General features: G+C 37.3%; 1 protein-coding gene across 2 annotated transcripts in view; it reads right to left on the reverse strand.

Moving 5' to 3' along the window:
- The window catches only part of LOC123564980 (NFU1 iron-sulfur cluster scaffold homolog, mitochondrial-like), a 32,643-nt gene that overhangs the window by 9,014 nt on the left and 8,246 nt on the right, over positions 1–15,383 (reverse strand). For both annotated transcript variants that reach the window (XM_045358947.2, XM_045358946.2), the window contains exons 2-5: positions 7,171–7,307; positions 6,725–6,860; positions 5,098–5,164; positions 4,425–4,542 (exon numbers count right to left, since the gene is read on the reverse strand). In XM_045358947.2, coding sequence (XP_045214882.2) covers positions 4,425–4,542; positions 5,098–5,164; positions 6,725–6,860; positions 7,171–7,307 — 458 coding nt within the window. The remainder of the gene's footprint in view (positions 1–4,424; positions 4,543–5,097; positions 5,165–6,724; positions 6,861–7,170; positions 7,308–15,383) is intronic.

The following is a 15,383-nucleotide window of genomic DNA, read 5'->3' on the forward strand; positions in this document are numbered from 1 at the left end:
TCCATAACAGTGTAAACATGTTTTACCTTGTGATTTTGGAGACAAATATTCGGACCAATTTTCATCGAGATTGGACCAAAACTGTGGCCTCTTGAGTGTACACAAACATTTTCTTTAATCTGGCCTGGTGACCTAATTTTTTACCCCACATGAACCAGATTCGAATTTGTTCAAGATTTCATGAAAACAGTCTGACAAAGTTTCAGGAAGACTGCAGCAAAAATGTGGTCTTTAGAGTGTATACAAGCTTTTCCTTTGATTTGACCAAGTGACCTAGTTTTTGACCCAACGTGACCCAGATTTGAAATCATCCAAGAATTTAAGATAACAAACATTCTGACCAAGTTTTATGAAGATAGAATAAAAAAATGAGCCCCCAAAAGTGTAAACAACCTTATTCCTTGATTTCAAATCAAAGCATAAATGAAACCTCTATATGGCTGGAAGGGCCAATATAGAAAAATTTTCCCCTTTTAGGAGCAGTAACTCTAGAACCCATGACGGAATCTAGCTGGTTTTCGAAAGGAACTGTGATATTATTGTGACTTAAGTTGTAATTGTAGTTAAAATCCAATGTAAAATGTCACTTCTATCGTGTTCACAAAGATATTTTGCAAGTTTGTATCAAATCAAACCATAAATGAAGTCTCTATATGGCTGCAAAAGCCAAAATAGCAATTTTTGGCCCTTTATGGGACCATAACTCTAGAACCCATGATGGGATCTCGCCAGTTTTCAAAAGGAAACGAGATATTATGCCAATATAAGCTGTGTGCAAGTTTAATTAAAATCAATTGCAAAATGTGGTCGCTATCGTGTTCACAAGCCGAAAATAGCAAATTTGTGGCCTTTAAGAGGCCATAACTCTGAAACCCATGATGGAATCTGGCCAGTTTTCGAATGGAACTGAGATATTATGCCAGTACAAGTTGTGTGCAAGTTTAATTAAAATCAGTTGCAAAATGTGATCTCTATGTTGTTCACAAGCCAAAAATAGCAAATTTTCGCCATTTAAGGGGCCATAACTCTGAAACCCATGATGGAATCTGGCCAGTTTTCGAACGTAATCAAGATATTATGCCAATACAAGTTGTGTGCAAGTTTTATTAAAATCAATTGCAAAATGTGGTCTCTATCATGTTCACAATACAAAAATAGCAAATTTTGGCCCTTTACGGGGCCACAACTCTGGAACCCATGATGGGATCTGGTCAGTATTTGAAAGGAACTGAGATATTATGCCAATACAATTTGTGTGCAAGTTTTATTAAAATTAATTGCAAAATGTGGTCTGTATAATGTTCACAAGAAATTGTGGACGGACGGACAATGGACGGATGGACGGTCAGACAACGGACGAAGTGCAATCACATAAGCTCACCCTGTCACTATGTGACAGGTGAGCTAAAAACAATATGCCACTAAATGTAAAGAATTTAATATAAACTAGAAAATGCTTTTGTAAAAAAGCGCATGTCTCCCCCAATGCAAAGTCCTATAGGCAAGAAGTCAATAGGAGTCAGGAGCGAAAGTCAAAGAGACACTGATGGTTGGCTGCAATAGGGATCATCTACTTGGCATGTCCAGTCATCCCACTAAATTTCAACACTCGTGGCCTAGTGGTTTTCAAGTCACTGTTCAGGCTCCTGTGACCTTGACCTTTGATCAAGTGACCTCAAAATAAATAGGGGTCATCTACTCTGCATGTCCAATCATCCTATTAAGTTTCAACATTGTAGGTCAAGTGGTTCTCAAATTATTTCCAAAAAATGATTTTACATGAACAGGCCACTGAGACCTTCACCTTTAATAGTCTGACCCCAAAATCAATTGGGGTCATCTACTCTGCATGTTCAATCATTCTATGAAGTTTCAACATTCTGGGTCAAGTGGTTCTCAAGTTATTGATCGGAACTGGTTATCAATGTTCAGGCCCCTGTGACCTTGACCTTCAACGAAGTGACCCCAAAAACAATAAGGGTCATTTACTCTGCATGAACAATCATCCTATGAAGTTTCAACATTCTGGGTCGAGAGGTTCTCAAGTTATTGACTGGAAATGGTTTTCCATGTTCAGGCCCCTGTGGCCTTGACCTTTAACAGAGTGACCCTAAAATCGTTAGGGTTCATCTACTCTGCATGACCAATCATCCTACGAAGTTTCATCATTCTGGGTCAAGTGGTTCTCAAGTTACTGACCGGAAATGGTTTTCAATGTTTGGGCCCCTGTGACCTTGACCTTTCACAGAGTGACCCCAAAATCGTTAGGGGTCATCTACTCTTTATGACCAATCATCCTATTAAGTTTCAACATTCTGGGTCAAGTGGTTCTCAAGTTACTGACCAGAAATGGTTTTCAATGTTCAGGCCCCTGTGACCTTGACCTTTAATGGAGTGACCCCAAAATCGATAGGGGTCATCTACTTTGCATGTACAAACATCCTATGAAGTTTCAACATTCTGGGTCAAGTGGTTCTCTAGTTATTGATCAGAAATGATTTTCAATGTTCAGGCCCCTGTGACCTTGACTTTTGATGGAGTGATCCCATTATCAATAAGGGTCATCTACTCTTTATGACCAATCATCCTATCAAGTTTCAACATTCTGGGTCAGGTGGTTCTCTACTTATTGATTGGAAATGGTTTTCAATGTTCAGGCCCCTGTGACCTTGACCTTTGACAGAGTGAACCAAAAATCAATAGGGGTCATCTACTCTTCATGATCAATCATCCTATGAAGTTTCAACATTCTAGTTCAAGTGGTTCTTCTCTAGTTATTGATCGGAAATGGTTTTCAATGTTCCGGCCCCTGTGACCTTGACCTTTAATGGAGTGACCCCAAAATCAACAGGGGTCATCTACTTTGCATGTACAATCATCCTATGAAGTTTCAACATTCTGGGTCAAGTGGTTCTCTAGTTATTGATCAGAAATGATTTTCAATGTTCAGGCCCCTGTGACCTTGACCTTTGACGGAGTGATCCCGTAATCAATAAGGGTCATCTACTCTTTATGACCAATCATCCTATCAAGTTTCAACATTCTGGGTCAGGTGGTTCTCTAGTTATTGATTGGAAATGGTTTTCAATGTACAGGCCCCTGTGACCTTGACCTTTGACGGAGTGAACCAAAAATCAATAGGGGACATCTACTCTTCATGATCAATCATCCTATGAAGTTTCAACATTCTGGGTCAAGTGGTTCTCTAGTTATTGATTGGAAATGATTTTCAATGTTCAGGCCCCTGTGACCTTGACCTTTAATGGAGTGAACCCAAAATCGATAGGGGTCATCTACAATCATCCTATCAAGTTTCAACATTCTGGGTCAGGTGGTTCTCTAGTTATTGATTGGAAATGGTCTTCAATGTTCAGGCCCCTGTGACCTTGACCTTTGACGGAGTGACCCCAAAATCAATAGGGGTCATCTACTCTTCATGACCAATCATCCTATGAAGTTTCAACATTCTGGTTCAAGTGGTTCTCTAGTTATTGATCGGAAATGGTTTTCAATGTTCAGGCCCCTGTGACCTTGACCTTTGACGGAGTGACCCCAAAAACAATTGGGGTCGTCTACTCCAGCAGCGCTACAAACCTATGAAGTTTGAAGGTTCTAGGTCAAATGGTTCCCCAGTAATTGCTCGGAAATGAAGTGTGACGTATGGACGGACGGAAGGACGGACGGACAGGGCAAAAAACAATATGTCTCCTGGGGGAGACATAATAATCTGCCACTAAATATAATGATAAGTCTATTAGGTACCAAATATTGCAACAAGATCTGCTTATAAATGTAACACTGTTTTATAACTTGGGGCATCTGTGGTCGAGTGGTTATGGTTGCTTACTATGAATCACTTGCTTCTCACATTTTACGATTAGAGACCTGCCTGGTTTATATCATGTGAGGAAGTCATTCTGGCTGGTCCCATGCAAGTGCCCGCCAGAAGCCTGACACAGTGCCCTAGGGTCTTTCTTCATAATTAATGTTGGAAGGTCTTCATATGACTGAACAGTGTCCGTATGGCTTTAAATCCAACAAACAAATCAAAATTATGAAAGCTAAGTGTGGAAAAACATTAAAACACGCCGGCTTGGAGTGACCTGAAAATTTATATATATAGTGCAACTGAGAAACTGAAATATATAGATCCTTGGTAAAATGTCAGAGCAAGTGCAAACAACAGAGTTTGGCCAAAACTTGAATTGACCTTATGAAAGTAACATGACCTTGTACATGTAATTAAAATCAAACATGAGAAAGTCTGACATTCTCAATGACACATGCCCGGACAGCATAGGTTAGATTATCCTTATCAGAAATACTGTAGAGGTTAGGAAGGACTTGACCAATCATACACAGACAGCTATATGTACAAAGATGTATGTGACTTGTTCTCATGAAGTTGGCCATTATATCCTTACATGTGTCTGGTGAGGGCTCGGCATCCTCATTGAGTACAGGTAGTCCTGTAGCAAAGAAATCCATCACTGTACCAAACACATCAGGCTTTATCACAGACCAGTCCATATCATCATCTACCTATACAATATAACAAATTCTAGAGCAAAGTGTCATAAAACTTTGATTCTCTAAATTGAAAACTTTCTTCCGCTAATTGTTACAATTAAGATAAATTTCATATGTCAATGTCATTACAGTATATCATATGGTATTTCAGTAAAAACATCTTGTTCTAGTTCAAGGGCACATCACTCTACAATGCCTGAAATGACCCTAAAACATATTTCATGCACACTTACACTTCACGATGGTGGATGCTCATGTGCTTAAAGCTTTATAAGAGCTGAATTAGTTTGATCTTGACAAACAGTAGGATCTTGAGACATTTAAACTGAAAAGTCATCAAATGGCTTACTACTAACAAAAAAAAATCTTTATAACGAAACAAATTTAGATACTACAGAAAAATGCCAATTCATCACAATTATGTCTGCTGGGAATTTTGATATGTATGCCAGTACCAAGGAAAATTATGACACAAACAGTGCTAACAGTAAGGGATACCAACCACTCATAATCCACGATCATAATACCAGGAATGCACATTAACGGTTATTTAATAAGAATATTTACCTTAGTAATAGTAATAAAATCCTGTCCAAAGAAGACGGCCTTCACTCCCTGTATCCGAAACAACTGTCTACAAATAAACAACAAGTATATTCAACTAGATGTGTGTCCATAGAGCTCTGGTGTGCCCTCATTTCCTGTTAATGTATGGTCATATGTTACTTGTTGACAATGCAAAACTTTAAAGTGAACTTTTTTATTACCTTGGGTTTAAGAGTATGAGTCATCAACGGTGTGTGGTGGGGTGCAGATGGATACTACAAAACATCATCAAGAAACACAAGATAGATGACTGAGATTAAAAAAACATTGGGTTAGGAGGGGTTATATCCCAAATACAAGACCATGGCCTGAAAGTGTCTTGTCCACAGGAGCTTTGACTCATGTAATAGGTGCAATAAATGAGTTTTAAAACCATCTTCCAAAGTTTCAAAATTATATCTGTAACAATGTTTTGAAAAATTGTCATTTTTGTATATTTTGAAAGGCTGATTTCTTCAAGGTCAAGGTCACTAGGGGCCAGAACTCACCACGGGGGTGTAAAATTTGGATCACTTATTCTCGCTTCAACTAAAAGTGGGCAAGACAAAAACCACAGGTGCACAAGTTCACATACTGAACAACATTCCTAATAGGCTATAAAGATTCATGACTCCTGGTCAAATATGTTTTAAGGTAACTGTGACACAAACTTTTTGGCCTTATAATCATATTTTGACTAGTGAATGGCTGCAACTCTGGATCCAAAACAAAACCAAGTTGCACACAATGAGGACAGTTCACATGCTGAATAATATTTGGATAAAGTTTGACTACTCTAGGCCAATCACTTTTTGAGATATATGTAACACAAACTTTAAGGGCCTTTAAAAATACATTTGACTATGGACTATGGTCAATCCGAGTGAAATCCCAACAAAATAATGGAATTACTAAAATGTTTAATGACCTTAAATTGAATAATTTCTGAGATACATGCATCCTCTTTTATGCCCTTATATGTGTTTTTTTTCCTTAAATCAAGGGCCATAACTCTGGTCAAGCTGAGTACAAACCTAAGAAAACCCAATATGCACAACTAAACATGCTGATCAACAATCCTATCAGGTTTGATGATTCTAAGTCAAAAGACTTTTTGAGATATGCACAACACAAATTCATACTGATGAATGGACATTTGGATGGACAGATAAGGGCAAATCTTCATACCTGTATCTGATATTAGTGACTGCAGTGAAAAAGTAAAATGTGAAATTTTTTGTGATATTTCTATTAGTTCTCTAAACACCTAACTACTTGTCAAGAATAGCAATTGTAAGTTATCTCTTAACCCCATGTATTAATTTTATGATCAGCCTTGTAAGACTCTGACTTAAATGTTAATCAGATTATATATAAGAGTACACATTATACAGCGCACTAACTTGTACACATTATGAATATAATTGAGCCACATCATGAGAAAACCAACATAGTGCATTTGCCACCAGCATGAATCCAAACCGTTAGCGAACAGCATGGATCCTGACAAGACTGCGCGGATGCACAGGCTGGTCTGGATCCATCCTGATCTAAAATGCACTATGTTGGTTTTCTCACGATGCGGCACAATATTATACAGTAAACTCACTTTGCAAGTGGAGAACAATACGCTGACTGACCATTAGGGAAATCTTTTGTACCAGATTCTAATACTGTCACCCCAGGTATAAACTTCAAGCAATTTGGATTTGGTGTGTCTTGTGTTTGGATAAACATGTTTCTCACTGAAATAAAATTTTCAAATGTTAGCTGCATGACACTACTCAGAAGCATTATTATTTTTACATGAAATGTGTTCTAATTTTTTTTCAAACTTTGTATCTAGGAATGTAGTAACTTCATTTTTTTTCGATCATTAATTGTCTTTTTAGAACTAGAATAGAACAAAAACATGTGGAAAATACAATGACCACTGAGATGATGGCATTCAAACATTTCATAACAATATTACAACAAAAAAAAGTGACAGAATGAAAGTACTTTTTAAAACTAATTCTATCATGTATATTCTAGATAAACTACTAGCTACATTACCATTTTGTAAGTGAGTTAGTTTGACTCCAGAGAGAAGTTGTCTATGTCTGTCCCTTGTTTGGTGTTCTCTAATGCTTGAAGACAGCTTTCTACATGACTGACATACTCCTGATAATCTCGAAACTGTTGACCTTTCACTGGAACAAAAATATTTAATAGATATTAACATGACTTTTTATTACATATACATCGCCACTCTACAATATACATTCAGTGTTTCCTCACATGACATGAAAATTCAATTTTCACTCTATTTTGAAATTTTTTACTAATAAGCCCAGTGATCATGTGTTGAAAATGGACAGGTCATACAGCACAAACTATGGACTGACAATTTAACAAGAGGCCTAAATTGGCCGTCACTCACCTGAAGAAAACCTCAACCATCTGACTTTGCTTATAACTAGGTTTAGTGAAAATATTTTAAGCTGTTCATTAGAACAAAAACTAAAATGTAATGTTTTTCTATATTTGTTGTTATGCACCTAAAACGCAAGCCATCAAAAGAAATCATTTAAAGGGATTTCTATAAGTAACTCTAGTGGCCCCAAAAAATTGGCCCAAGCCCCCATTTGGACAAATGGGGGGGGGGGGGGTCCTAGTTAGGTGTCTGTGCAAAATGTTTTTTGATTTTCTTTATATTTTATGACAATATACTTACTTTTATAGAAATTCACATTTAAAGTGGGTGGGGCAATTTGACATGTAACGAGCCAGGAACACAATTTCCGTCGTTTTTTTAAAAATGGTTCAAACTTTTTACCTGGAACTTTCGTGATAAAAAAACTATGCAATGGAAATTTACACAACATGTTGCGTTTTAAATTGTCTTGAATACTTTTTTCAACACAGAGCCACAAAGTGGCCTAATCAAATTTACTGATTTTCAATGGAGGAACTTCACCAAAAATCTAAAACATTTTTATTAGTTGAGATATTCAGGTGTTATTTTCAGCAGATATTGTAAGCTATATAAACATTAAAATGACAATATATCAGTACACTCTGATTAATTTGGAAGAGTGGTACACTCTCAAACTAGGGAAAAGTGGGTGGGGTAAATAAACATTCGAAGCTAAACATTCGAAGCAACACAACTATAGGAATAATAATTTTGCAGTTCAAGAAATGTGGCCTCAGATTATCTACAACTATCTTAATCATGCCCCTGTGAGTGGTGGGGGCATATAGGTGCATCCGTGCGTCTGAGCGTCCGTCCGTCGCATGAAGTTCTTGACGCACCTAGCTCAAAAAGTATTTGATATAAATTGATGAAAAATTGCATGAGTCTTTATCAAGATATGTACTTGCGTACCTCCTATTTTTTGTCTGGCTCCGCCCCTTATTTCCAGAGTTATGGCCCCTGACGTAGTCAAAAACACATATTTTCACCTTGTGACATGCCTAGCTCAGAAAGTATTTGATATAGATTGATAAAACCTTGTATGAATCTTAACCATGATATGAACTTTCACACCTTTTATTTTTCTACGGTCTCTACATCCTTTTTCCAGAGTTTTGGCCCCTAAAATAGTCAAAAATGCACATTTTCACGTTGTGATGTGGATAGCGCAAAAAGTATTTCATATAAATTGATGAAACCTTGCATGAATCATTAACGTGATATGAACTTAAGCATCTCTTTTTTTTCGGCTGACTCTGCCCCCTATGGTACTTGCATACCTCATATTTTTTGTCTAGCTCCGCCTCTTATTTCCAGAGTTATGGCCCCTGAAATAGTCAAAAATGCACATTTTCACCTTGTTGTGCGCCTAGCTCAGAAAGTATTTCATATAAATTGATGAAACCATGCATGAGTCTTTATCATGATATGAACTTGTGCACCTCCTATTTGTCGTCTGGTTCTGTCCCCTATTTCCAGAGTTATGGCCCCTGAAATGTTTCAAAATGCCATTTTCACCTAATGATGTGCCTGGCTCAGAAAGTTTGATGTAAATTCATGAAGCACTGCACGAGTCTTGATTATGAGCACACTTGGCATTCTTCTTGAGAACCTTAGCGCTTATTACAGAGTTATGGCCCTTAAAATAGCCAAAATAATAGATGTTTTGTTTGTGATGCTCATAGTTCAAGAGGTATATGGCCTAGAAAAATGAATCCTTTTTGTATAAAATGTTTGTTGAGGCTGTATCCCCTTAAAACTGCAAACATGAATCTATGAATTATTGCTCCTTATTTGTGACAAATATACCAGTGGGGGCACACCATGTGTCCTACAGATACATTCTAGTTTTATTAAATAGAGCCTTGGGTGATACACTTTCTGGAACTTATAGTGGCTTATTGTGTGCAACTGGTATATGTCCCTACCTGGAACCAACAATACCTAGATTGCTGTATGTTCCTGCTTTGGAACAAGTGTAGATAATGTGTGTGGTTGTTCCTTCCTTGAACTTACTTGATGGGTTCCTTCTTAAAACTAACAGAGTTCAAAGTACATTTAATGCAATTACATGTATAAGTATTTGTTCCTTCGTATAACAAAAGTACTTGAAGCTTGGTGCAGATTTATGTTTCTGTCTAGAAATTAACGATCAATGTGTTATGTACTTCAGATAAATGACCACTGACAGCAGTGCCTGTACTGTATATTATATGCTGCTATTGACAAACCTGATAGAATATTAAAACTACCAGCACTAAGGCTACCTAAAAGAGATTGTCAAAGCTACCAGTTTGAAGACCTATATCACGGGAGGGGATCCAACATATGTATTCCCAAATGGGCACCGCTTAAAATCATATGTTGTGCTTCCAGTAGTACATATGTGGTAAACATTTCACAGAAAAATACGTGAGATTTTTATTTGTGATTAAATATTGTGAAAATGACATTGTTTTGCCAAAAAATCGTGATGCAGTGCAACCGAGTATACATTACCTAGCATGTTAGTGCATTTACCTTACCTGTATTTGTAGAAATGACGGAGAAAAACGTATCCTCCGTGAAGCGGTATAACTGAAAAATAGCAACATTTTTATCAACAGGTTGAAATATGTTGTTTAGTTGCCCTGCGCCTGCTTAATTTTGCCCTCGCAACCTTCCATATGCTAATCCCCATCCAGAAGAAAAAGTATTTGGCGATCAATTTGCCAGAAAAATATTTTTCGGCGAAAAACCGAATGGGATACATATGTTGTGCATGGGCTACATATGTGACGCATAAGATTTTTTAGAACTCCACAGATCTTGAGCTTAAATGGTACCTGTATAAAGAAACGATCAGGAAATATGTTCCAAGTATATGTCACATACATATATACATTTGTATGAAAGGGATAACTTATAAACGAGCACAGCTTTAAGCTTATATTAGATGTTGTAGAACATTTCCACTTAGGAGTCTACGCATCTCTCCTAAATCCGAAGGCGTTAATGTGTTGCTTATGTGTGTTGACCTGTGAATGTCGGAAATATTTATGTTTAGTTCGGTGTGTAGTATATTAGTTGCCGATACAGTCTGCGTTATTATATGTTCTTGAACCTAGTGTTCTTTTCATGTTTGCTTTACCCATTCATGTGCGCCTCAATATATATCTTCGGCGGTATTTTGCATTGTTATCTGTGGAAATTGTCTGTCCGTGAACTGAGTTATGGAGCAAAATATCTGTCTCGGGCAACAAACTCAAAAATAAAATGTAATAAATACTTTACGGTCAGGGTGTTTCAGCAGGTATTTTAGTTTGCCCGATACAGAACTACTGGCCCAGGCTTAGTCCTGGCTTCCAAACTCTAAATGCCGCTTTTTCATATTTTTTATAGTTGCGGCTTTTCCTGGCTTCCGAAACTCTAAATGCCGCTTTTTCATATATATTTTTTATAGTTGCGGCTTTTCCTGGCTTCCAAAACTCTAAATGCCGCTTTTTCATATATATTTTTTTTATAGTTGCGGCTTTAGAGAGCGCTCTCGTCCAAATCAAGCATAAACAAGTGCGCTGAAATATCTTAAGCTCCCGTCCAAATCAAGCATAAACAGGTGCGCTGAAGTATCTTAAGCTAGCCCAGGCTCTCCACTACATGTACATATGATATTGTGGACCTGGCACTTGTGTAAAACTACGTTGTTACATGTATACCGCAACTCCACATTCTAGGCCTATCATAGTTTGTGGAAGTATAGGAGGGAGGATATACTGCAAGGTACTCGGTCATATAATCAGAACATAGCTGCGTCTGGTAAGTAACTTAATCAAATTAAGGGCCCAGGACATATTTCATATTTTAATGACCATGCTCAGTAATAATCACACAATTTTTGACCGAGTGCCTTGCAATATATCCTCCCTCCTATATTGCCACAAACTATATAGGTCTAGCTTGCGAAGTTACTGCGTAGTTCAACACAAGTAAGTGCCAGGTCCACAATATCTTATGTATTGGAGCGGCCGGGCCAATAGTTCTGTATCGGGCAAACCAAAATTACCTCCTGAATTGAAATCCCAGACCCAAAAGTATTTATTACATTTTATTTTCCAGTGCGTTGCCCGAGACACAGATATTTGGCTCTATAACTCAGTTCACGTACATGATTCAAAGACAGACAATTTCCACAGTTCATGATGCAAAATACCGCCGAAGATATATATAGAGACGCACATGAATGAGTAAAACAAGCACGAAAAGAACACTGGGTTCAATAACATATAATTACGCAGACCGTATCGGCAGCTAATATGCTATACACCAAACTATACATGCATATTTCCGACATTCACAGGTCAACACACATAAGCAACACATAAACCCTTTTGGGTTTAGGAGATGCGTTGACTCCTTAGTGGAAATGTTCTACAGCATCATATGTAAGCTTAAAGCTGTGCTCGTTTCTAATATGTTACCCCTTTAATATACATGTATATAATTTTTGGAATAATGTGAAATATACTTGGCACGTATTTCCAGTTCGTTTCTTTAGCCAGGTACCAGTTAAGCTCAAGATCTGTGGAGTTCTAAAAAGTCTAATGCACCACATATGTAGCCCATGCACAACATATGTATCCCATTCGGTTTTTCGCCCCAAAACATTTTTTCCAGCAAAGTGATCGCCATAATATTCTTTTTTTCTGGGTGGGGTTTTGCATATGGAAGGTTTCGAGAGCAAACTTTAAGCAAGCGCAGGCAATTACAACATACTTCCATCTGTTGATAAAATTGTTGCTAATTTTCAGTCATACCGCTTCATGGAGGATACGTTTTTCTCTGTCATTTCTACAAATACAGGTAAGGTACATGCACTTACGTGCTGGTTAATGTATACTCGGTTGCACTGCATCGCGATTTTTTGGCAAAACAATGTCATTTCCGCAAAATGCAATCACAAATAAAAACCTCACCTGTTTTTCTGTGTAAGTTTTACCACATATGTACTACCGAAAGCACAACATATGAATTTAAGCAGTGCCCATTTGGGAATACATAATTATGTTGGATCCCCTCCCGTGTATATTCATGTATATTCTAAACTACATTGAAATTACAAATGCAGAAAATTTAATCTCAACTTTAACAATACCATTCCTAATAATATACTGCCTCAGCAGGGCTAGACACTAACTTTTTTCCAGTGGTGGTCCGAAGGACCAGCAGCTTTTGCAAACTGATAGTCCGACAGAATTTCAGGTGGTCCTACCTAGATGGATGTGTTTTTTTTTAAGTTAACGCAACCAGTAACATATGAGACCTCCTCTTTCTCTATGGAGTACTTTTACAAACACTGCAAAACGTGATTTTATATTATTATATATTTATTATAAACATCTGCCATTTAATTAATGAAAATAATTGGAAAATCAAAATTTGAAATAAAGATGTCAATAAAGAAGATTTTTTTCAGCAATTAATATTTTAAGTTGTCTTATTTTGCACATTGCCGGCCATATATGAAAAGTGGGTGGGGTTTGGTGCCTTTTCTCGAAAAATGCTTCAACATAAGAGCTTTTCTTGCAATAGTTGTCATTTTTTCTTAAATGCAGACTTTATACTGACTTTGTATTAAGATTGCACTAGAAAATCTCATTAAAAATGAACGAAAATCACGGCCGTGAAATTGGGTGACAAATTATGGAAAACGAAAGTAACATTAAATTCATTTTTTTTCAAAAAATCAGATGAGCTAATAAAATGCTATAGATCGTAACGGCCGACCGGCTCATATAAACATGTAAATGATTTTAGTTTTCAGTAATGATCTGCAAGACAAAACAATACAGCATAAGCAGTATACTGCTAGTTAACAAGTTGTACAAACGCGATAATAGGCTGCTTTTCGCATTGTTTATCAATCAACTTTAAACAATAAACACTTATGATAATGACTGGCATTATAATTGTATTGAATACTAACCGCGAGATGACAACGTGTCAGTTGGCTCGTGGCGTGATTGACATATGTCAGTAGATAATTAATATACCACGCTCCGCCTACTGTCATACTTCCGCTTATGGCGGCAAACAATATTTAAATTCATCAGGATTTTTGACTTTCGAACTCGAGACAATTTCCGCGGTCAAGCCGACGCATGGAGCATTTTCTGTGCGGGTCAGGTACAAGTTTTTTCTCGATTTTCGCGGGTCAAAATCTGGAATAGATAAGTTACCCTGTTCCGTTCCCGGGTTTTAGTACCAGCATTACATCTGGGCATTCCAAATTTCAAGAAAAAACACGGGGAAAACCAAATTCTATTTTTAAACTGCTGTACTTCAGTACCGTGAACAATTCAATGTTTATTGATTTATTTTAAAAATGACTTGCTTGTAATTTTCGGTGGTCCATCAGACCACACAGATTCGAGAAGTTAGTGGTCCTCCCAGAAAAGCACTGGTCTCGGACCAACGGACCAGCGTTAGTGTCGAGCCCTGCTCAGGCAAAACTTTTTGTTAAATACCTTGAGCTTTCAGGGTTGATTTTGTTTGTCTACATTTCATGTTCAAGGTCTATGCTTTTTTCCATGACACACATGTATATAGTGGACAAATTTGTTTGTTTGTTTGTTTTGGGTTTAACGCCGTTTTTCAACAGTATTTCAGTCATGTAACAGCGGGCAGTTAACCTAACCAGTATTCCTGGATTCTGTACCAGTACAAACCTGTTCTCCGCAAGTAACTGCCAACTTCCCCACATGAATCAGAGGTGGAGGACTAATGATTTCAGACACAATGTCGTTTATCAAATAGTCACGGAGAACATAAGCCCCGCCCGAGGATCGAACTCACGACCCCGAGATCCGTAGACCAACGCTCTTACCTACTGAGCTAAGCGGGCGGGCGGACAAATTTGTGTTTTAAAAGTTTCTCACCCATGGCTGTATTTAATACAATTAAGAGGGTAGTAGACAATCTGAGGCCATTTCGTAACAACTGCAGAATTTTTGTTCCAATAATAGTGTTGCTTCGAATGTTTATTTACCCCACCCACTTTTTCCCTGTTTGAGAGTGTACCACTCGTTCAGTATTAATAAGTGTACTGATATACTGTCATTTTAATGTTTATTTAGCTTACAATATCTACTGAAAATAACACCTGAATATCTCAACTAATAAAAAATGTTTTAGATTTTTGGTGGTTTGTCCATTGAAAATCAGTAAATTTGATCAGGCCACTTTGTGGCTCTGTGTTGAAAAGGGTATTCAAGACAATTTAAAATGCAACATGTTGTGTAAATGTCCATTGCATAGTTATTTTTATTATGAAAGTGCCAGGTAAAAAGTTTGAACCATTTTCAAACAAGAGGACCATGATGGTCCTGAATCGCTCACCTCTTCCCACATGACCCAGTTTTGAGTATGACGTCGTTTTTTCTATTATTTGACATAGTGACCTAGTTTTTGAGCTCATGTGACCCAGTTTTGAACCTGACCTAGATATTATCAAGATAAAAATTCTGACCAATTTTCATGAAGATCCATTGAAAAATATGGTCTCTAGAGAGGTCACAAGGTTTTTCTATTATTTGACCTATTGACCTAGTTTTCAAAGGTACGTGACCCTGTTTTGAACTTTACCTAGATATCAAGGTGAACATTCTCACTAATTTTCATGAAGATCTCATGAAAAATATGGCCTCTAGAGAGGTCACAAGGTTTTTCTATTTTTATACCTACTGGCCTAGTTTTTGACCGTACGTGACCAAGTTTCGAAATTGACCTAGATATCATCAAGGTGAACATTCAGATCAATTTTCATGAAGATCCA

Source organism: Mercenaria mercenaria, chromosome 2 (genome assembly GCF_021730395.1).
Source record: "Mercenaria mercenaria strain notata chromosome 2, MADL_Memer_1, whole genome shotgun sequence".
NCBI lineage: Eukaryota > Metazoa > Mollusca > Bivalvia > Venerida > Veneridae > Mercenaria > Mercenaria mercenaria.